This window comes from Takifugu rubripes, chromosome 8 (genome assembly GCF_901000725.2).
Source record: "Takifugu rubripes chromosome 8, fTakRub1.2, whole genome shotgun sequence".
NCBI classification, from domain to species: domain Eukaryota; kingdom Metazoa; phylum Chordata; class Actinopteri; order Tetraodontiformes; family Tetraodontidae; genus Takifugu; species Takifugu rubripes.
Genome location: NC_042292.1, coordinates 13965045 through 13987822, shown reverse-complemented (window position 1 = coordinate 13987822; position 22778 = coordinate 13965045). Strand labels below are relative to the sequence as shown.

The following is a 22778-nucleotide window of genomic DNA, read 5'->3' as shown; positions in this document are numbered from 1 at the left end:
TCTTCTAAAATTTCCTCAGCAGCCTCCTCTACTGCCTCTTCTGCGTCTTCTTCTAAAATTTCCTCAGCAGCCACCTCAGCAGCCTCCTCTACTGCCTCTTCTAGATCCTCTTCTGAAATCTCCTCAGCAGCCTCCTCTACTGCCTCTTCTAGATCCTCTTCTGAAATCAACTCAGCAGCCTCCTCTACTGCCTCTTCTAGATCCTCTTCTGAAATCAACTCAGCAGCCTCCTCTACTGCCTCTTCTAGATCCTCTTCTGAAATCAAGTCAGCAGCCTCCTCTACTGCCTCTTCTAGATCCTCTTCTGAAATCAACTCAGCAGCCTCCTCTACTGCCTCTTCTAGATCCTCTTCTGAAATCAACTCAGCAGCCTCCTCTAGATCCTCTTCTGAAATCAACTCAGCAGCCTCCTCTACTGCCTCTTCTAGATCCTCTTCTGAAATCAACTCAGCAGCCTCCTCTAGATCCTCTTCTGAAATCAACTCAGCAGCCTCCTCTACTGCCTCTTCTAGATCCTCTTCTGAAATCTCAGCAGCCTCCTCTACTGCCTCTTCTAGATCCTCTTCTGAAATCAACTCAGCAGCCTCCTCTAGATCCTCTTCTGAAATCAACTCAGCAGCCTCCTCTAGATCCTCTTCTGAAATCAACTCAGCAGCCTCCTCTAGATCTTCTTCTGAAATCAACTCAGCAGCCTCCTCTAGATCCTCTTCTGAAATCTCCTCAGCAGCCTCCTCTACTGCCTCTTCTAGATCCTCTTCTGAAATGACCTCAGCAGCCTCCTCTACTGCCTCTTCTAGATCCTCTTCTGAAATCAACTCAGCAGCCTCCTCTACTGCCTCTTCTAGATCCTCTTCTGAAATCTCAGCAGCCTCCTCTTCTGCCTCTTCTAGATCCTCTTCTGAAATCAACTCAGCAGCCTCCTCTACTGCCTCTTCTAGATCCTCTTCTGAAATCTCAGCAGCCTCCTCTTCTGCCTCTTCTAGATCCTCTTCTGAAATCAACTCAGCAGCCTCCTCTACTGCCTCTTCTATGTCTTCTTCTGAAATAGACTCTAGCTCTTCTTCAGCTTCCTCTAGGTCGTCTTCATTAATGTCTCCATTTTCGAGCTCAGTTTCCACTTCTTCCAAGTCTCCTTCAGACACATTAGCCGCGTTTAATGCATCCTCCACTTCCTTGTCTAAAATACATTGAAGTCGCAGTTAACATCTGTGTTTGACTAAACAATGAACTGTTTAAGTGCTGTGATGTGTTTCTCTGAAGTGTTGTAAAGTTTAATTACTATAATTAGATATATGAATTATATTGACTAAAAACATCATTTTTTATGCAGTTACCATTAAGATGCAGAGCTGAACCTGGTTTTCCATTTAGCACAGTCACAAATCCAAAGACCAACAGGAGAATCTGGACCTTCATTTTCTGAAAGAAATTAAAACAACAGATCAAATCCTCTGAAAGTTTTTACCCAGAATATCTGACAGACCTGAAGAGTCAACCACAGCCTCACCTTCAGGATGTGGCGGCTTTCAAGGGTGAAGAAGCTCAGCTTGAAAGTCCTGGTGTGTCTGACTGTTGAACCGATGCCGCTTAAGTATCTGAGCTGCAGCGCCAACATGTTTGTTCAGTGATGCGTTTAACCAAATGAAATGTTTCCACACTCTGTTTGGTTTTGGTATTTTGTGAAAAAATGCTCAGAGGCAGGTGCTGCCATGATTCCTATTCAAGGAATCATTTCAAAAAGCTACAAGTTTAGATTGGGACGTGGTTCCACATTACCACAAAGCTGATAACATCGTGTTAGCACGTCAAATAGCCTGACATTTACAAATTCATTATGGATTTATTTGATATTTTCTACATTTAGCTTACTTATCTTTGTGCCCTGAGGAATAGGCAGATGAGCTGATGAGTAAACAATATGTATTTTACTTTAAAGTCGGGCTCTCAGTACCAACACTCTTACTTTAGTGTTTCCATCGTGAGTAAATTTGCACAGCATCGCCACGCCTTTATCTGCTATTACCTTTACGTTTCTACCTGTCTTAATTTCATCTTTCATGATTTATTTACTCCTTATTTACCTGCTGAACAAATTAAGATCTAGATTAGATGCCAACATTTTGATCCTGCTCTATCTGAAGGAGAGATGAATAAAAAATGTCTTCAAAATCCACACAGGACTTTTTTTAATTTGAATTTGAATTTTGAGGTGTAATACAACAGTGCAGTTTGGCTTTTTGAATTTTTTGCAGGTTTATTTGGACCACAAAGGATATTTCTGGCACATGAAGATATAAAGTCTCGTTTGATTGAACAACAGAAAATGGAATTATCCAAGTTTTAAGCCTTGGGACAGTAATTGGACAATTGGCTGCTTCGTGCTTCTGTGACCAGGCATCTGTTATTCCCATATTATGACATCTGTTACCCTATAATGTTACATTATCTGGTGGAATGGAAAAGAGCTGCCACTTTAAAGTTAAAGTTAGGATAATAAATGATAATAAACTGATACTTTCTTAAGAAAAAATGAGCTGTTGAGCTCAGCAAGGCCAAAAGACCTGGAAAACCAGGAGAAACAAGTGTGATGGGTGATGGAAAAGTCCTTTTCTTGGTCACGTATGAAAGCCTCCACAAGAGTCAACCAGATTAAGGCATACTCCTGTCAGAGGGTTCACCCTCACCACCAAAAACATCTGAAAGAGCCAGAAAGTTCTGGGATAAAATGTAAAGGACAAATGAGAAAGAGACGCTTGGAAGAGAAGAGTATGCTGAAAGGAAGAAATTCTTCAGAACTCATTGGATGGTGCTTTTTGGTACAGACAATGACTTAAATCGCGCACAATAAGCACACAAAGAGGTTTTTTTTCAAGGCAAGTGGAATGTTTCCTTGCCCCGAATCCAAATAAGCTTGCATTTTGTTTGCTGAAGACAAATTTGAAGGGACAACGCCCCTGGAATGAGTGGGAACTGAGCACAGCTACAGTAGAGGTCTGGCAGAGCAGCACCAGGGACAGAACCCCGCGTCTGCTGATGTCTAAGAAGGGTTCCCCTAATTATCTTAGCTTAGAACATCACAGCCCTCCACAAATATAACATGGCAAGAGTTTCTTTGAGAATGCAGCTTGGTAAACATGTTTGGAACACGCGAAAGGGAAAAAAGCTGCAATTTGTTTTATATCATCAAAGAAAAAACAGACTCGGGTTTATTGCTGGAAGGATATTTATTTTAGATCTTAGGGGCAACACAGCGAAGACTTTTTTGACTCTTCTTCAACAGAAACAGGTCACTCATCTTCCTCATGAGTGGCGTCCTCTACTGCCTCATTGGCGCCCGCCACAGACACGTCGGCCTCTTCTTCCACTTCTTCCTCGGTCTCGCCTGTGCTTTCAGCCACAGACTCTTCCTCTTCCGCTTCCTCCTCCAAGTCTTTTTCGACATCCTCGATCTCATCACTGACTCCTTCCACCTCCTCGTCAGGAACCCCCAGATCATGTAACAAAGCTTTGACTATATTCTGGGCATTGTTGTGCAAGTTCTTCAAGGTTTCCCCTGCAGCTTCGATCCCTGGGAACACAGCATTGTTATTAGCTTTTCAACGCAACCATCTGTGTTCTGTAGCTTGTAGAGCAGTTATTTGACTATACAAATTACTAGAGCTGTAAAATGTGAGCAATATTTGAGACTTCTACAAGAGTAAAAAATCCAAAGTGTTGAAAAATGCACATCAAAAGAGTCATTTTATGTAGCTACCCTTGTGTAGCAGACCAAAGCCTGATGCCGACTCAAACATCGTCACAAAGCCAAACATTAACAGCAAAATGTGGACCTTCATTTTCTGAAAATCAATAAATTATGTAATAAACAAACAAATAAAATGAATGCGCAAACAAATCATTAAAAAGGGACTGATTTCCAAATGACTGATCTGAGCTTGGGGATTGTGCAAAGAGTGATCTAAATACACAATACTCACTTTTGGGTTGTTGCTTATTTTCAAAACAACTCTGAGCGCGGCTCTGATGATCCTTAAATATGTGGTTGTGCTGTAACTTGTTTGCTTGCTGGCTTAGAAACAACATTCAACCACTGAAATATGGACTCTTCTCTGTTTGTTTGTGTGTGTGTGTGTGTGTGGAGGGGGGGGGGACTATATGGAGTAGATGTGTGATGCGACACAAGCAGACAGGGACAGAGGGAAAACTTAATCTTAATCAACAAAATTAAAAAGTGAAGTTTTAAAATAAAATACTATCAGTGCTTCCTTTTTGACTCAACTTCCCTCTAAGAAAACAATGAAGTTTCTTCTTTGCTCCAAAGTAATGACTTAGTAGTTACTTATCTCTACTACAGTTGCCTCTCCCCCATTTATTTGCAGAGCAATGTTGACAAAAAAACATTTGTTATAAACCTACCTGAGGGCAGGGAGGTTCTGCAAATAGGACACAATCTGGAATAGCGATAATTTCTTGAATATAAAAAATAAATCCATAATTGATTTATGCTACGTTACACAAACTTTGATTCACCAATCTGGTTTTGATCCTGATATTTTCTCCATTTAGTCAGCAGCCACAAGCATGTAAAACTATATTAAAAGAGCTAAATGTAATATTAGGGCTTAAATGGTACTGCGATTATATTTAAAGCATTGTGGGGTATGGTACCCCCCACCCCAGGGTATGGTACCCCCCACACCAGGGTATGGTACCCCCCACCCCAGGGTATGGTACCCCCCACCCCAGGGTAGGGGTTGCCATTTAGGTTAGCGGATCCAGCTATAATGTCTACTCGAAGTGACCATGGCAAGTGAGGAGTTACACACTGCAAGATGATGTTTCCTGCGTGTTGGTCTGCACCTACATGAAGCAGAATTATCTTGTCTATCGAAATCTCGTCTAGAAGAGAATTCGCAACTTCAGTGTTGGTCTTCAAATTAATATCTGCTTCCATCCATTTTGAAGGCATCTCCTCCACAGATATGTGTTTTGGTTCCTTATCACGATGTTTCATCCAGCAACCTGGATGCTGAAACTTGGCTGACCTGGTAGGAGAAATGTTCTGGCTGGGCTGCGGTTGTGAGTGATAGAAATAATTGAAGTAACACGATTCTTCAATGGTCCATATCAAGGCCGTTTTATAATTACTCCACACAGATTTAAGCTCCTTTAAGAGATGTCAAAAAGATCATTTATGTCATAAAATAAACTGCTATGCTGACAATGTGGCGCCCTTCTGACATCACAAATGTCCCTTTCTGTGACAATCACTTATTAACTTTGACTGTCTGAGATTAAACATCCAGTTTGTGTAAGTCCACCATATCACCTATTAATTAAGTTAAAATGGAATTTTCTTTGGTAATGACACTGTAGTAATTCAATTCTCTATGTTAAGCATGTTTTCAGGCTATGTTCTGCTAATTCTTGCAAAAAATAGCCAAGGGCATAATATGTTGCAGCATTTGTTTACTGAGTCATTCTAGAGATCCCTCAATGTGACAACATCCACAAGGGTTTTTCTTTAAATAAAGGCAAAAGATAAAGCTTTGTTACCTGTGTGTGTGTGTGTGTGTGTGTGTGTGTGTGTGTGTGTGCGTGTGTGTGTGTGTGTGTGTGGAGGGGGGGGGGGTCACAAAGAAGAACAAATGCAAAACTAAACTAAACAACAAAAAGGACTCAAACAGCAGATGAGGTCACCAGAAGGCTCAGGACAAAACTAACAGATTTAAGGAAAGATAATAAAATACAGAGGGAAATATGCTGAAAGTGTAAACTTGTCAAGCACTTTATACTTGTTTGACAACCCTGAAACCAAGCATCTACTCAGCTGATCACACACAGCTCTGCTCTGGGATATTCTAGGGTTTCACTCCCTTTTCCCCCACATTTTAAGGTTGTGAGTTTATGCTTGACTAAGTAAAGAAATAATTCAGTAACTTACTCTAAATCTTTACGCTATTTGAAAGAATTAAAAAAAAAACATTGTACATATTTTAAAATTCTTTTCATAATTGAAAAACTAAAAAAACATTGAGACCCAAATGTTCAATCTGAGACTTTAAATAGAATTTCAGTAATTTGTCACAATATTTTGCGATCACCAGATAGTAAAAGAAAAATGAATAAAAATAAATGTAAATGTAAATTAACCTGCTCAGAGGAAGAGAAAAAGCAGAAAACTCATGCAAATACATTGAGCAAGTACAGAGTTAAACGTTCGATGCCACAGTGGGGGATGCCCATCTCGACCAGGAGACTGCACCTCTGCCATGAGGGACGGCACATCCGTGATATCGATGCTTCCAATAAACTCAATCGCTGCTTCCAAGGCAAACTCAACATCTGCTTTGGAAATTCCCAGAGTATTAAAGATCCCCATCAGTTGGTTAACGGCAGCCATCATATCAGCCTCAGAAATATTGACCAAATCTTCCACTGTTGCGTTCATGGCCACCTCCACATCAGCTACAGAAGTATTCAGCCCACGGCTGAAGCCCAGCAGTTGTTGTACGGTAGCCTGCACATCAGCAGTAGAAATATTGGCTGATTTTATCAATTGCTGCGCCTGGCCGAGCAAAGCCCCCACCTGCTGAAGGACAGTCCCCACGTTAGCACCAGAAACACTCCACCGGTGCAGCACTTCCTGTACTTTCCTTTGTATCGTGGCATTTGCTTTCTTTTGGATGGCATCAAACTTGCTCAACAGATCCAAGGCCTGACGTACAAACGTCTGTGCTTCCCCCTCTGACAGGCCGAACCCCCCCCAGAAGAGCCTCCACATCATCTTCAGTAATGTCTGTAGAATTCAGGAAGCTGCCCAGGTCTGCAGCTAGTTGGAGCACGAGGAAGACAAATAACAGCAGAAATTAAACTATTATTTTTTGCAAAAGACCCTCAACTTGGTCAATTTTAGGGAGTTCATGTGCTACCTAAAGAGACAGCATGTTAGATAATAGCTTAGCACTGATGTCTGCTGCCAGTGCTGCATTGCTGATTGCATCAACACCAACAACAGGACCTGGAGCATCATTTTCAAAAGGCAAAAAGGCCTCTTAACACCTTCAGTTAGCTGTAAGTCTCCAAAGACCAAAGGGCCCAAATTCTCCCCTTCAGATTGCAGCAGCTCCTAAGCACGAAGCTCTTCTACTCCAAAAGTTCCACATCTCTGTTCTGAGCTGGTTACGCTTAAATATGTTCTGCATTTTATGTGTTTGTTCATGCAATGTTAGCTGGTAATATTTGCTCATATTTGCACATTATTCCTCTCTATAAAACAGTTATCTGCAGTAACCTGTTAATCTGGAGAGCTTGGAACCATGTAGATATATTTACTTTAGGAAAACTGGAGTCAACAAGTTTAGGATTTTTAAGGTTCAAATGAAGACCTTTGATGAACACATCCACAAACTACCTGATGGACAAACTACAGTTTGAGCAGAAGGGAGGAATGACAACCTATTATATCAAAGGAGGTGTAATATACAAAACCTTTCAGTGCTTGAGAACATATATTTGCGTGCACAAAGCACCCAAAGTGTCGGTTTTTAAGGAGTGAAGAAAATCTCAAGAGGTTTGAATTTTTCAGTTTGATGTTTAGGTTGTTTACGTGTGGATTCTTGTGTTTTCATGACTTAGTTTTGTCAGTTTGGAAGCAACGCAATGGTAATTCCTTATTTCACTATTGTTCGTTGATGTGCTGACGATGATGATTTTTTTAACCTTGCTACACACATCCACCAACCACGACCATGCATGTACCGCTACGTGTTTTCTCCCACACACGGCTTTCACCGAATACCAGAAAAATAGTAATTAACAGCCAAGTAAAATTCTATGTCCACGGCCATTTGAGACGTTTAATTGAGGTTCCCTCATTTGTGAACATCAAAGGCGCAGTCTCAGTTATGGGTGCTGAAAGGCGGATTTCAGCAGATTTCGGAACTCGATCCACACACAAGGCGCTCCATATTATAAGGCGCACCGTCGATTTTTGAGAAAATCTCAGTGTTTTAGGTGCGCCTTATAGTCGTGAAAATACGGTAACTTAATTTTGGTGGTTTGGTGTCAAAATATTTTAACATCTGAAAAAATTACTCAGAATAAATGCTGAAATGTACTTTAATTAACATAGTTCAGAAGGGAAAATTCAGAAAGTTCATGGAAGTACAGAGAGGAAGAACAAATGCCAATGGTTCTTGAAATGGTAAAAAATCTGACATTTGTTTACAGAAAATCAGAAAGACATCGTTTCATGAGTCGATTTACAATACAGGACATCATTTAATCCTTAAAGGCCTCCAGTAAAGCGTGGATTTTTGCTTTCAGAGCCTCCACAACATCGGTTCCAGACATCACTTCACTTAGAAAATTCTGCACTTCTTGTACGACGGCCTGCAAGTTACTGTCAGAGACGCCCAACTCAGCCAGGAGCGCGTGCACGTCGGCTATGACGGCCTGCACATCAGCGTCTGTGATACCCAGGCTCTCAATAGAACCCATCACTTCTTCCAAGACAGAATTCACGTCGGCATCATTAATTCCCAGACTATTTATGAGCCCCACCACTTGATCAAGGGCAGCCATCACGTCGGCCTCAGAAATATCCACCAAATCAATCAAGTCCTCCACTTTTCCTTTCAGGGCCTCCTCCACGTCGGCCACAGAAATATTCAGCCCACTAATCAAGGCCTGCAGTTGTTGCGCAACAGCCTGCACATCACTGCTGGAAATATCGGCCGATTCGACCAATTCCTCCACCTGACCTAGAAAAGCCTGAACATCTGCAGTTGGAAGACCCAAATCTGTTACGAAAGCCTCCAACTGTTCAAGGACAGCCTCAGCCTCAGCATTAGAAACCTGCAACAGGTGAATCACATGGTGTACTTGCTTCTGTATCGCTGCCTGCAGGGCAACATCAGAAATACCCAATGTGCTCAAGACCTCGTGCAGCTTTTGTTTCAGGGCAGCATTTGCTTTCTGTTTGATAACACCTAGCTTGTTTAACAGATCCAAGGCCTTGTGTATCGCCACCGTTGCTTCCTCCTCTGACAGACCCAATCCCTCCAGAAGAGCCTCCACATCCTCTTCAGAAATGTCTACTGAATTTAGGAAGGTCTCCAGGTCACCTTCAGTGATGCCCAACTTCGCCATGGCGGCACCGACATCCTCTTCAGAAACACCCAATGAGCCTAACAAGGCTCCAAATTTATCTGCAACATCTTGGAGGACTAGAAAGACAAGTGACACAATTAATTATTTCCAAAAAGACGTTCAGTTTGGTAACTTTAATTCAATTCGTATAGAGTTACGCTAGCTCAGAGGCAGCACGTGAGCTGTCGTTTTACCATTGATGTCTGTTCCCGACGCTACATTGCTGACAGCAGCAACACCAAAGACCAACACCAGGACCTGGAACTTCATTTTCTGAAAGGAGCAAAAGATATTTCCAACAACTTTAGATACAGGTAACTCTCTACCAAGACTAAAAGGCACAAATTCTCACCTTCAGATTGCAGAAGCTCTCAAGCACGAAGTTCTTCAACCCTAAAAGTGCTGCACCTTGGTTCTGAGCTGGCGATGCTTAAAAATGGTCTGTAATGTATGCGTGTTTGTTCAAGCAACCCAAACTGTTAATATTTGCCATTCATAATATATTGTGACAATAGTCGTGTTTGTAATACAGTCACCTGAAACCTGGTGTATTTGCAGAATTGCAGTGTGTACACAGCGGCTTGAGGCTTTTCATGTTCATATTTGTGGTTTTGCTTGTGTTTACCCACAATTCAGAGACTTGAAGCCTGAATTCAATATGAAAGGGCTCAACTCTGGGGGGAAACTCTGGACTTTACATGGAGCCAAAGCTGGATTTTATTCCAAACTGTAGTGGACCACAGAGGCTCTCAGCCCAAAGGCCAAAGTTTGGCACCATGCATTCACAATTAATGGTGTGCAGCTACGAACATAACTGGGAATTTGGAATATCTGACAGCTATCCAAGTGCAGTCTGCGAAAACTGAAACAGGGAGTTTGTCTTCCAGCAACCCCCCAATAAATGTCATAAAAACTGAATAATAATAGATGGATATTGCATATATATTATATTGTCTGACAACTTTTTTTGCTTTTGGTTACATCCTTCTCTAGAGTGTAGGAGACTGTCCAAAACATCAAATGAAACAAGACTCAATTAATGAATATCTCTTCCTTGCCCCCCCCCCCCCCGGGTGGTGCCTCTTTCAGACTCGGGTCCTCTACCAGAGGCCTGGGAGTCTGAGGGTTCTACAGGTTCTTGGCTGGTCCTTGGACTGCGCTCTTCTGGACAGAGATCTCTGATGTGGTTCCTGGTATCAGTTGGAGCCATCGGCTCAGCTTGGGGGTTACTGCCCCTAGTGTCCCAGTCCCTACTGGGACCACTGGTGCCCTCACACCCCACATTCTCTCCATCTCCTCTTTCAGCCGTTGGTAAATGAAAAGAGTCACATTGGCTCGGACGTCGCCCGGGACAACAAGGTCTGCATCAGGGGTCGGGAAACCGGGGCTACCTGATGTCAAATTGGCTACTGGAAGGAGGCTTTGGAGCAGAGCAGAGAACGTGGGACTGATGGAGTGTTACTATGGGAATAACCCCGAGAGAGAGGGTACATGCAGAGGATGTGGGAGAAATGGTTGCTCCTCAGTGACTAAGAAGCAGCTCTTAGCTCAGTGTTCGAATATCCATAATAACAAGTTGCCTTCACAGCTAGAGATTGATGAGGTACAGCGTTGTACCTCATCTTAAATGAAGCCTGAGAATTTGACTCTAGCTGAAGATTCCCATTCTTATTCTCATTATACATGATAATTTATGTTGATTTGTGCAAATGCACTGTGAATTTTGATTTATTTATTGTTTGGTTTATTATCTGTGAGGTCCGGTTAAGTGATAGCACAGAATTCAACTTTAATTCACCCATTAATCTCCATTGTTCACATTTTGGAAAGACTAGTTGTTGTCTACATATCCCAGAGGGAAGCCTCAGTATGTTTACCCACTGTCTGGCTGTGGGGGAATTATTTTAAATATCCTAAACAAGGACTTTTTCCCCCCTCTTATTTACTTTAACTGATTTCGATTTTATCGCAAAGAATAAAAAATAACTACATATCTATATAGTGTATATATCTAGCATATGACACATTCATATTTGAGAGGATATTTAAATATTCCTTTGTGCTCACAAAATCTTAACACAAGAAGAAAATGTGTTCTTCGCCTTAAAGTTAAAGAAATAAACTCCTCTTCCAAAATTAGTAAATGCTTTAACTGGCATTCAGATTATTTCCTATACCAAGTTGTTTTTAACTTTGACCCATTTCTTCTGCTTGTGAATGGACTGGTTTTGGGTGTTAAAAAGAAAAGTAGTAAGGAGTAATGCTGCGAATCACAATGGTATAGTAAGTCTTTCCTTTCATGCTAAAATGTTGAAACTCTATGATACGACATCGTCCTTTCAGTTATCAAGAAGTTCAGGAGTGTTTTGAGATATGCTATGTATGCAGGCTTTAATTCATGGATAAATCACATGTTTTATCATATGCAGATCCTTCTGGGACCTTTCAGAAGCTCATTCATCATCATCATCATCATCATCCAACACATCTTCCTCTTCCTCGTCACTTTCTCCCTCCGACAAGTCCTCAACCTCCACTTCTACCTCGTCAGCCTCTTCTGCCTCTTTTTCGTGTTCCTCGCTGCTGCTGTCTGAATCTTCATCGCTGACGCTCACAGAATCTTCATCGCTGACGGTCACAGAATCTTCATCGCTGACGCTCACAGAATCTTCATTGCTTTCGTCTGAAACTGTAGAAGAAGAGTCACATGTTGGATCCATGAAAAAAAACAACGGTCTTCTGGTCCCAGGACCTCCAAACTCAGGCTTGTGTACCAAAAACTGGTACGTTGCTACATAATCAGAGGACACTCGCAAAAGAAAAAGGCGTGAGCATCTTTTTGGATAAAAATCACACACACAAGTGTTAAATGGGGACAGTGACATTCTTAATAACTTGTACCACATGTTTAAATGTTTAAGAATGAACATCAATTAGAATAATTAGAATTTTATTTATTTTATTTTAAATCAAACAGCTTCCAGGCGTGAATTACAAAGTCTCAATATAAAAGCTACAAAATTTGGTTTGATTGGGGATTCACTCCCTCATTAGTGTCCTCACCTGACTTCGACTCGGCACTGGTTGCAGCCACAAAGCCAAACACCAACAGCAAGATTTGGACCTTCATTTTCTGAAAGAGACAGAAAGTAAATTCAAGAATCGGTTTCCAGAACGAACCACACTGAGGTTCCCTGCTCACCTCTGGGTCGTAGCAGCTTTCAGCAGAGATCCAAATGCTGATGCGTTTTATTCTGACTTTAGACCCTAGTCCTTAAATACATGATTTTGCTATCAAGTGTTTGTTTATCGACGGGCCTCGTTGAATAGAACCTTCCCACTTTGATACAGCGCTCGAGGCAGAGGACGGTTCCCGTCACAGAAAAGTGCTCGTCTTTCCACTTCAAGTCAATTAAGCTCTGAAAGGTTGTTGAACAAAAGTATTGGAGAATAAATGTTTTAACTAGCATTCAGATTATTTCCTATACCAAGTTGGGTTTTTTTTCCTTTCCATGCCCTGAAGGTCAGGCAGGTCTGCTCATCTTCCTCAAGGTCTTGCTTTGTATGTAGAGCTTATATTTGTATTCTGGGCTACAACAAATAGCAGAATTTGCGTGTCATTTAACAAACCAACAATGCTCAAAGGCATGAAGCTAACAATGAGTGGACACAGTGTGGATAATCGTGTCTTATGTTCCCACAGTTTAGTTCATTTTTTATGTTTTTTTTCTCACGTCGAACACTCGACTAGCATAAACGCTAAAGAAAGTAAATGTACTAAATATAATTCTGGTCACAGGGCTTCGTTTTGCTTTCATTATTCTGTAAATGTTCGTGGTTTCCACACCTTTACTTACCTTTACCCTCGGGGTCAAACGTGTTACGTAAACTATCGCATCGAGGATTTTCTCTCCAAGTGCTTTTCGAGGACCGTGTCTATATTTGGACTCTAAAACATCACCTTTGTCAGTTAGCAAACAATTAATCTACATCTACATCAGAAGCCAAAGTGTGAGCTACGAAGCCTCAGAGACACATAAGTTACTTTCATTTTACGTGTTGTGTAGGAACAAATATAGATTTTAGGAAAACTTGTTTCCAACTTTGTTCCCATCGTCAAACGAAAAGATTTCTGCTTTTTTTTTAGTCTAGTTTGGACTTATTTAACATTTCAGCTTGTCAAACCATAGCAGTGTGACTTTTATGGACTTAAAACCAGTAATGATGGACCTGTTTCATGCCTGAAACTCTACCAGGAGAAAAAATAGAACTTGAATACCTGAATACCTGGAATAACTGTGTATTATGTTATTAAATGTTAATGATCACCTAATTATATTAAGTAGTAATAATAAATAATAATGATTAATAATTTTAGCTGGTGGTAGCTCCACTTGGACTGGGCTGAGAAGTTAAAAGTTAAAAGGTGTGGGTTCAAGCCCCGATGTGGACAAAACATGGAAGGTGTTCTGGTAGTAGGGTCCTGCAACCTCAGAGCCCCCAAATGTTTAGGCCCCTACCCCCTCCCCGTGACCCCCAAAAAGTAAAAAGCAGTCAAGAAAATAAGACTGAGTGAATTATTAGTTATTATAATGTCAAAATGATGATTATGACACTGCTCTCATTATAGTTTCTGCTCTTCTGAACACCCCCCCCCCCTCCCTCTCTGATGATACTCACTTCGAGAATTTGTTTCAGTTTAAAAAAGAAAAGAAGAAGCTATTTTTTAAGGCTTCCTGTGGCTGTGGCCAGTGAGGGGCGCTCCATTGCTACGAATACGTGCAGAAAATGGCCCCAAGAGGAAACAATCTCAATCCTCGTATATTTGTTTTCCTGCGCTCATCTACTCAGGTGACATTTAGTTATTTATCGTCACGTTGACAGAATAGAGAATTAGAGAGAAATTATACGAAGCCACGTGGGCAGATCCATAAGATCTTCTGCATTTTCAGCAATGTCGGAGAGCAACCTTGCAGTATTGTGAGACTCTGGACAAGCAAAATGCCATTAGGAGTCCCAACAGCTGTGAGTGACATCTGGACGAGTTCATTACCATCGACAAAAAAACACAATTTTCCTTCAAAGAAATGTCACATTATTTCTCTTAAGATGGGAAAAGGTGATTAACTGACGCAGGCGGCGAGGGAGTTACACCTGTGATGCAGTACTTCAGCGTGGCGGTGAACCTTCACGGTCTGGCCACAAGAGGGAGACAAACTCCCACACCTGCGGTTCTTTATCAACGGGTTTGCCTATTGGACATTTTTAGACGTTTAGAATTGATATCAGTTTGTGATTTGATTTAAGAAGTTATTCGACCATCCCTCGTATTTAAGTTAGTGCTGTTCTCGTTGCAAATGGAACGCACATTTAATGTGAACACACTTTAAAATGATCCACTGTATCATGGCGAGTCGGGACAAGGATGGCAGTACCGATGCAAGGGGCGCATTGATACAGATCCAGTCTTATCAACATTGAAAAGACTCTGTCGTTCTGAAGAACAGAGTTTACTCAGTTTCAGGGGCTTTGGCTGCAGTGGCGCGGAGGAGGACGTGACCTTTTGGGAGGCCACAGCTGCAGAAGATACAAAGATCAAATTCATAGTTATTAGAACAATATGTAGAGGTCCATGCAGTGGGAAGTGGCTCTGAATTACAAGAAATCGTGTGTGTGTGCGGAAATGAGTGTTTTAAAGAAAATAGCATCAGTCTGTGATTGCGAAAAACTGCTTTTTTTCCAAAGATGTGACTGAAAGGCTGCCATGTGTTTTGAAGGAGGCGCTGGTAATGCTGCAGAGATTACGTCTTCATCTACCCCTGAAGACCCGTGGTGTTCCCCTTGTAATAGGAGAGAGGACGTGGCAGAACAGATACCTTGTCATAAACTTCCTGCTCACAGAGTTGAGGAATCGGCAGCACTCATTTAGATCCCCGCTCCTGTTTTTCTTTGTATATTAAAAGACAAACGTCCTCTGTTAGTAGCAACATGTGAACCTCTGTCAGCATCAGCCACCCGTTACCATGGAAATCCCTTTGTGGTGAGTTCATAGCCACCAGAAAATACACCAATTCTGATGCGCACTGCCCCGGCACAGAGTGCGATGTGCAGTATAGAGACTGAACCTTTAACCTTTTTTACATTAAAAAATAAAATAAACAGTATAGGTGAGTTTTTTTTCTGTCTGCCTTCCTCCAAGAAGCTGTTCAAAGGGGGGAGGGGGACACCTTCAGGAGGGAGGGAGTGGGGGTGGACGCAGCCTTATCAATAGCAGGTTGCCTCTGATGATCCAGTTTAAACTAGTTTTGCTTCATATGCGGCTTCGTGCTCCAATAAAGGTTGCACACGTTCTTACCGGAAGTGTACATTTCCACCTTAACGGGAGCAAAATGAAGCATGTTGATCGGGATTTCGTGTGAATAGTGACGCAGTCGCTGTAACACCTGCATCCTGGAGAATAATCACATAAGCACAGGGTGGGGACAACAAAGAGATCGGGAACCAGCATCATCCGCCGCCGAGGTGCGTAAAGTCGACGGCGCAGTGCGCGCAGCACATGCGAATTTCAAGTGCGCAGCGCGGCGAGACCGAATCTCCGCCGCTGCAGTGATGTAGTGCGGGAACAGGGTGACAAACCGAGTGGAAGCCGCGGAGGAATCACTGCAGTGCAGCAGAGCTGTCAGTCAACGGGAGGAGAGAGCCTGCGGGCGCCGCGCGCACGGACGCTGTATAAGGCGGCCTGTGTCTTCACATCTGCACAGCTCGCCAACCCCCCCCCCAGGTCACTCACAATCGCGCAATCTGAAATACGCCGTGCTAAACGTGCTAAAGCGCAAACGCCTGTTTCCCCTCAGCTGGCTTCCCCGTCGCTCTGACGCGCCGCCCACGCGTCACCCCGCGCCTTTGTGCCGCATCGCTCCTCATATCTGGACCAGGAGATCCTCCTCATTGAAAGACATAATGAAGACGACCCTGTTCAGAAAACACCCCCCACCCATCTCCCAGGCGGCCACATACTCAAAATACACACGAGTCGGATCGGATGCCGCGATGGCGACCGCCTCTCTCTCTCTCCCTCTCCCTCTCCCCCTCCTCTCTGCTCTCAGCATCCACCAATGTGCGCCACCAGAGGACCGCACCAACCCCTGAATCTGAATCTACCCGCCCTGCCCGTTTATAAATACAGCCCGAATCACGCCGGCAATTCTTGGTTGTCAGAAGCGCTCAGGGTTGCAGCAGAACACCCCCCTTCGTCTTACCCCCTCCATCGTTTCTCTGTTTTTTAAGAAAACCTCACACACCACTCATCTCACTCCTCTTTTTTTCCGCCCCCCCTCCCCGCCTCATCCACTTTGGTTTCTATTTCCGACTGTAGTTGTTCATTCGCGGCCAGTTGCATGCATTTTTCGTCTCCCAAAATGGTTTGCGAGACTAAAATCGTTGCGGACGAACACGATGCTATACCCGGGAGCAAAAAAGAGTCGATGATGTGGAGCTCTCCTGCGTCCAGCGCGGCTCTGAATCCCGCCGAGGCGAAGGATGCGAGGAAAGATGCGGTTTTCATCCGCGAGTTCGAACGCGGGGATCAGCAGGAGGTGCGGCGCATCTTTTACGAGGGTATTATGGAAAGGATACCCAACACTGCGTTCAGGGGGCTCAGGCAGCAGCCCCGGACCCAGCTTTTATACGCCTTTCTGACAGGTAAGTACCCACTTTCCCTCCGCACTGCACCCCACAGATCTATTTTACGAGCATTTCCCGGCAAATGCGGCCCCGCAGTGGGTGTGAAATCTGTTGCCGCGTCACACCGGCAACATGTAACAAAAGGCATGGCCGGGGCGCATGGCGCACGTGTAGGCTGGGACCGGCGGGGCGGCTAACCGTGCGACGACACGCCGCTGGGTGAACGGATGAACGCGTGAGCGAGTGCATGAGCGAGTGAATGAGTCGCGCACCCCGGTTTACCCCTCCTCCCCCCGAACCACCGCCTCCAATGCGCCAAGCGATGCGCCGATTCTGGCTTTTGTTGACGTTGCCGGCACAGATGACAACGCGCACGTCCCAAATCACATGAGCTGCCATTGTGCGGTCCTGACCACCTGGGCCGGTTCCGCCCCGCTGCGCCGCGGTGCAAAGTGTTGGGCAGTCGAACACTTTCACAGGCGGCGGCGGGGCTAAACTACTTGATTATTGCACGCAGCGCGCAGAATAGAACGACGCGATGCCGCATCTCGCCTGTTTGAGGCTCTGGTTCCCTTGCGCCTCCTAGCGTCGGATCCGAGTTCACCCTTCACTTCGGTCGGTCGGATTCAACATGTCTTAGACTTGTTCTGCGCCCCACTTCTCCCAACCATGACTGATGCTTATCTTTGTTGTTTGTTCCTTGTTTCTGTTTGTGTGAGGGGTCGAGTTTGCCCAAATCAAACATGTGATTCTCTCTTCTGACAGGTTTCCTTTATTTCTCTTCCATTTCTCCATAGTGATGTGCTTTTTCGTGACCAAATCGGTCACGCTGACCTGCTGCGCGCCCCTCCTTCTGGTGGGCGCACGCTACTACTACAGCAGGAAAGTTATCCAGAGTTATCTGGACTGTGCTCTGCACACGGACATGGCTGACATCGAGACTTATTACATGACCCCCACAGGTAAGACGAGGACCGATCGCTCTTTTGTTCTGTCGTCCGTGGCGACGCTCCCGTACCACACTGTTTTTTTGTTGAACATTGAGAAGTTCTACAGAGAGCTCATCAAATATAGGTCATCCCTCTTCTTCCCACCCCTCCTCCCTCTCCTTCCTTTCTCCCCACCTTCCCCCACTCAGTTCCTCTCTGAACCCTCATCAGTCATGGGGCGGGCGGGGGTTGGGAGGGCGGGAGGGAGGAGTGGAGACGGTGCGTATTGATGTTATTGGCCGGACCTGCTGATACGCTCTTTCCTCCGGCGAAACTTCTGACTGATCGACAGCGAGTGTCATCACGAGCCCTTCGTCCTCTGACACTGCGCTCCTCAGCCCCCCCGAAAGCGTTTGGACACAGCGGGACAAAAGACAGGTGCTAGTTGATCCAATCCATCACCCACACACACATACACGCCCCAGCCCTCCCCCCCCCCTTTCTCTCTTACACAGTGGCCCCCGTGATAGTAATCCACTGCAAACACAACTGCAATTTAGCATTCCCATTATTGCCGCAGGGCCGAGATGGTTTAGAGAGGGTCAGGCACCGCTGCTCGTAGACAATGCTAACGATTATATCCGTGCAAACAGAATGGCCTCAGAGGGGTGGGGGTCGGGAGCACCTGGGCAGCAGCACGGTCATGGGTTACTGTGGTGTGTGTTGTTTTAAGCGTGAACGAGGGCGGTTAAGCCGCCAGCGCGCTAGGAGAGCGACGGCAACTCTTTTTAAGTAGCTCATGTCAAAAAAGAAGAAAAAAGCAGGTAAATTAGCGGGTTGAGGTCACCTCCGGGGTTGGTGGAGTCAAAGTTGCTTCTCACCAGTGTTCTCAATCCTCTGGAATGCCCTGGTTGCCATAACTACGGCTCTCCATCCCACAAGTCCCCGGAGACCAAAATTAGAGCACACTTTCAGCAGGTTTCTTGAAACAGAGGAGCTTAACCACAGAGCGAAGGAGGTTCCCCTCTCGGTGTGCCCCCTGCCCCAAACCCGCCCCCACCCCTGCAGCCGGAGCGGCTTAGTGCCGAAAAAGTGAAACATAATACAAGGAGGTCAATCCTCCCCGACTGCGATATTCACTCAGTGAAAGTGTCCGTTTAATGAGGCGCCGTGACCGCGGCGGGATCTCATCAAGCAGGAGGCATTAATAATACCTGATGGGATCCTGCTCACGCTCGCCGTCATCCAGGCTGGCGAAGAGACTCGGCCAGCAAAACCCGCCGCTTACTTTAGCTCTCAGACCAGAGGGGGAATAAATATGGAGGATGAAAATGGGGGCTGGGAGGGAGGATGTGCTCCTAAACCTGTTACATACATCAAAGATGTGGAGCGCGAGGCGCGAAGATCTGCTTTAGCCTCCGCAGCAGCGCAAGCGAGCTCATTTTATCGCATTAGTGGATCCGACTAATTGAGCCCAGATAATCATTTAAGTGAATATTCAGAATCTGCTGCCACCCAATAACAAAACAATTGCACTCCGTCCGAGGCTGATACCAGATGAGGGTTTCCATCACGTTGAGGAGGATAAATGAAACAGGAGTGATGACGCTGGTGTAGAATTAAATGGGAAGCTCAGTCTGACTCATGCTTGCACGCTAAACGTATGAAATTACAGCAAACATCTGCTTCGAGTCACAGAAATAGGCATGACTGTGTTGAATTTGGTTGGTGAAGCTGAGGAGGATGACACCAGCACTGATATCCGACCTCTGAGAACGTATAGAAAATATATCTAAATGTACAATGGGCCTTTAGAACGTTCTGGCAGAATTCTGATCAAACGCGGCCGTTTGAAAGAGCAGCTTTGTTGATCGCGCCTCGATTTCACAGCTATGGGGTCTGGTGACTGTGGCAGGAGAGCGAATTTGAAGGCTGTTATCAATAAGGCGACGATGAACTTCAGAATTTGAAGAATGTCGGATTTGTCGGTCACACTTTTTTTCTTCTTCTCTTGTTTGCATGGAAACTAGCCTGGTGGCCTTTGACCCTCCAGAATGTGGGAAAGGGGCGGGCGGGGGGGTTGTTTGGCATGCGCATTAGATATTTTCTCGCCTCCTGGATGGACAAACACCTCGCACCGACTGTCTAAAAGGCTGTAAAAATAAGGGCCAGATGATGGGTTTATCGGAGCTAATGGAAGAACATAAGAAAATGAGGCTGGTGTCAACACAGAGGCCAAGTTAATGGCTTTCTACTGTCAACCCGAGGCCCCCCTACACATGAATTATTCATTCTCTGTGCAAAATGTGCAAAGAAAACAAGCACACGACTCCCATCCTTGTTTGCTTGATGAAGGGAACATTTCTTATACGCGACAGACTAATCCGTGCCCTCTGACCCCAAGCACGGTGCCATTGTTGTGTCCAGGAGGAGGGACGCATGTGTCTTCTATAAAGCAACACCCTTTAAAGCACCTCCAGAGTCTGATAGCTTTAAAAAACAATTCCGTTGGGGCTTTGGTTGGATGCTAGTAACAAAAGAACTGAGCTCTGACTTCATAAAAAGGAGGACTGTTTATTGATCTTTCAGCTTTTTTCAAGGACTTATTTGTGCTCAAACAATAGTAAAAGATAAAATACTTATTCCTCAAACTTAAATGTGATTTTTGAAAGGTTTCAGATTGTTTAATAGTGTTCTAACTGCGTTGAATATACTGAAATTACATTTTCAGGGCAGATGCAGTGACTCAGGAGAGTCTCGATGTCACATAAGCTCGTTTTTGATGCGTAATTGGAGGCTCCAGGAAGTGCATTCCCCCGACAGAGAAGGTGAAGGCGAAGGCGAAGGCGAAACTAAATCTCTGTCGTTTATTAGCCGTGTGAGATGCACCAGATGCCCGAGTCCCTTTGGCCGCGATGTCGAAGAGCTTCGGGGCACCTTCACCAAATAAGTAGAGTCGCGTAAAGAGCGTTGGTTGTTGGAGACGCTCCCACAGGCGCAGTGTTAAGTAACACGTCCTGGTTGGGCTGCGCGCTTGCTGTGTCCTGGCAGGAACTGGCTTTAGCCAGATGGTCAGGAGGGCTTTATGAAAACAGACTGCCCCCCCCCCCCCCCCCCCCGACTCATACGCCTCAGACATAAACACGCACACAAATAGGTGCCAGTGGATCGACAGCGAGACGTCTGCATTTGATAAAACCCAATTCCACAGCATCTGGAAGGCTGTTGAGCCGCCAGCCAAAGGGCTGGGAAATTGCACCGTCATAGAGAGCTGCAACTTACCTGATATCAGCTGCTGTTGGGCTCATTTTAATACAGGCCAGCAGGGTCATCTAATCCCCGGTAACACAGAGGGCTCCGGCGGGACCATGATGCAGTGGCTGTCCCCTTGTTGTTGCATACATAAGGTAAATAGAGAGAATTAGGTTAGTTTTCTGACAAAAATCAGATAAAGCTCAGAAATCGGTAACGAACAGGTGGCCTTGCGGCACACAAGCGTGTAATCCTGCCAACAACCGCCATAAATACCACTGACATTGATGGAAGAGCGGTTTGAGCGTGGTTACGTAACAAACCAGGAGGCAGAGGGAACCATTTTCCTTGAAAGATTATGATCCGGAAGGGATAATACGGCAGCATATTCACCTACTGCCACGTTGGCGTCCGTGCCAGAATAAATGGAAGAAGATTCCGAGTCAGGGTCATTAGGTTGTTGCACGCTGCTCTTCCTAATGCCGCTTGTAACCAACGACAACAAAGGGTGTCTGACAAAAATGTCAAAATGCTATTTGAGGGCTCCACGCTGAATGTGGATCAATTTAACAAAGACGGATATCTACTCTGGTAGAGGAACATTGCCGATGTAACCTTGTCTCTTTGTCCGTCTCTCTGATGAGTGTAACAGTTCCCGTGTTACATTAGCTGCTAAGTACCTAATTTCTCTGTTCCAGTCTCCTTTTATGCACTCTTGAGATGTGGCTCCACATAGGAGCCACATCTCACTGGACCCTTTAAGGACCAATCAGAGACCTGTAGCCATCTTCCTCTTTCATCAGCTGCCTTTCTTCCTCCTGTTCTTCTCTCATTTAAGCTGTAACCACACGATGCTAACACATGGCGCTTGTTCTGAATTGAGTTTTCTGGCGTCAACTTTCTCATTTAGGAGCATAATTTAGCCTTAAGAGGACTCCTTATCGATCTCAAAAGTAACTAAGTTGTTTGCTTTCACACCACTAAGAAAGATGTGATGTGAAGCCAGAGAAGAAGAGATGATCCTGTTCTGTCTGTCTGCACATCGACTGTGTAGCGATTTGTTAACGTAAGGAGGAGCAAATGAGCCTGGATACTAAGCTAACATGCTTCATTTTCTTTGCTGCTGTCATTTTTACTAATGCGTTGTCTCCCGTGTCCGTCAGGCTCCTGTTTCTGGGTCGCCGTGCTTGACGGACAGGTGGTCGGGATCGTGGCGGCGCAGGGCCGCGAGGACGACAACACGGTTGAGCTGCGGCGCATGTCAGTGGACTCTCGCTACCGTGGCAAAGGCATCGCAAAGGCACTGGGGCGCCGTGTCCTGGAGTTCGCCGTGCGCAAGAATTACACCGCCGTGGTCCTCGGAACGACAGCCGTCAAGCTGGCTGCCCACAAGCTGTACGAGTCCCTGGGCTTCCGCCGAACGGGTCAGAGTGAGGATTACAGGCTCCCCGGGATGAGCCGCTCGGTGCTGGAGAGGCTCTTCTTCCAGATCCGGTACAGCCGCTACCGCTTGCAGCTCCGCGAGGAGTGAAGGGTGAGAGGGAGAGGGAGAGAGATGGAGTGGAGGAAGAGAGGGACAGAGAGGAGAGAGACGACCCTCCTTCACCTGAGACCCCAACCGAACCCTCTCCTCTGACAGCTTTTATTTATTTTATGTTTAGATAACATTGCATTCTTAACACTATCACCTTTAAACCCACTAACATTTTTATTATGCTTTTGTTGCAGTTGTTTTTTTTTTTAAGATTTATTATTTTTTTA

At 44.9% G+C, this 22778-nt stretch overlaps 4 protein-coding genes across 4 annotated transcripts; 1 reads left to right on the top strand and 3 right to left on the bottom strand.

Moving 5' to 3' along the window:
• Positions 1-3205: 3205 nt before the first annotated feature.
• Positions 3206-4046, bottom strand: LOC115250693 (protein Ycf2-like). Its single transcript, XM_029840378.1, has 3 exons — positions 3978-4046; positions 3755-3839; positions 3206-3568 (listed from the first exon to the last, which is right to left on the bottom strand). The coding sequence occupies exons 2-3, from the start codon at positions 3834-3836 to the stop codon at positions 3288-3290; spliced, it is 363 nt and encodes a 120-aa protein (XP_029696238.1). The 5' UTR covers positions 3837-3839; positions 3978-4046; the 3' UTR covers positions 3206-3287.
• Positions 4047-8103: 4057 nt separating this feature from the next.
• On the bottom strand, positions 8104-9663 carry LOC105418868 (uncharacterized). Its single transcript, XM_011619909.2, has 3 exons — positions 9506-9663; positions 9348-9426; positions 8104-9230 (listed from the first exon to the last, which is right to left on the bottom strand). Exons 2-3 carry the CDS (start codon positions 9421-9423, stop codon positions 8284-8286), a joined length of 1023 nt encoding a protein of 340 aa, XP_011618211.1. The 5' UTR covers positions 9424-9426; positions 9506-9663; the 3' UTR covers positions 8104-8283.
• A 1854-nt stretch (positions 9664-11517) lies between these two features.
• LOC101076008 (acidic leucine-rich nuclear phosphoprotein 32 family member B-like) lies at positions 11518-12514 on the bottom strand. Its single transcript, XM_003978557.3, has 3 exons — positions 12356-12514; positions 12217-12286; positions 11518-11842 (listed from the first exon to the last, which is right to left on the bottom strand). The coding sequence occupies exons 2-3, from the start codon at positions 12281-12283 to the stop codon at positions 11607-11609; spliced, it is 303 nt and encodes a 100-aa protein (XP_003978606.1). The 5' UTR covers positions 12284-12286; positions 12356-12514; the 3' UTR covers positions 11518-11606.
• Positions 12515-16338: 3824 nt separating this feature from the next.
• nat8l (N-acetyltransferase 8-like) lies at positions 16339-22778 on the top strand. Its single transcript, XM_003978556.3, has 3 exons — positions 16339-16854; positions 17634-17798; positions 22181-22778. The coding sequence occupies exons 1-3, from the start codon at positions 16551-16553 to the stop codon at positions 22546-22548; spliced, it is 837 nt and encodes a 278-aa protein (XP_003978605.1). The 5' UTR covers positions 16339-16550; the 3' UTR covers positions 22549-22778.

What these genes read in the sequence shown, in the direction of transcription:
- LOC115250693 (XM_029840378.1), bottom strand. Translation starts at nt 3,836, where the DNA reads ATGAAGGTCCACATTTTGCTGTTAATGTTTGGCTTTGTGACGATGTTT. An exon ending in CTTTGGTCTGCTACACAAGG is followed by an intron (nt 3,569 to 3,754) that starts GTAGCTACATAA and finishes CTGTGTTCCCAG; the next exon opens with GGATCGAAGCTGCAGGGGAA.
- LOC105418868 (XM_011619909.2), bottom strand. Translation starts at nt 9,423, where the DNA reads ATGAAGTTCCAGGTCCTGGTGTTGGTCTTTGGTGTTGCTGCTGTCAGC. An exon ending in GTCGGGAACAGACATCAATG is followed by an intron (nt 9,231 to 9,347) that starts GTAAAACGACAG and finishes TTGTCTTTCTAG; the next exon opens with TCCTCCAAGATGTTGCAGAT.
- LOC101076008 (XM_003978557.3), bottom strand. Translation starts at nt 12,283, where the DNA reads ATGAAGGTCCAAATCTTGCTGTTGGTGTTTGGCTTTGTGGCTGCAACC. An exon ending in CAGTGCCGAGTCGAAGTCAG is followed by an intron (nt 11,843 to 12,216) that starts GTGAGGACACTA and finishes CTTCTTCTACAG; the next exon opens with TTTCAGACGAAAGCAATGAA.
- nat8l (XM_003978556.3), top strand. Translation starts at nt 16,551, where the DNA reads ATGCATTTTTCGTCTCCCAAAATGGTTTGCGAGACTAAAATCGTTGCG. An exon ending in TTTATACGCCTTTCTGACAG is followed by an intron (nt 16,855 to 17,633) that starts GTAAGTACCCAC and finishes ATTTCTCCATAG; the next exon opens with TGATGTGCTTTTTCGTGACC. An exon ending in TTATTACATGACCCCCACAG is followed by an intron (nt 17,799 to 22,180) that starts GTAAGACGAGGA and finishes CGTGTCCGTCAG; the next exon opens with GCTCCTGTTTCTGGGTCGCC.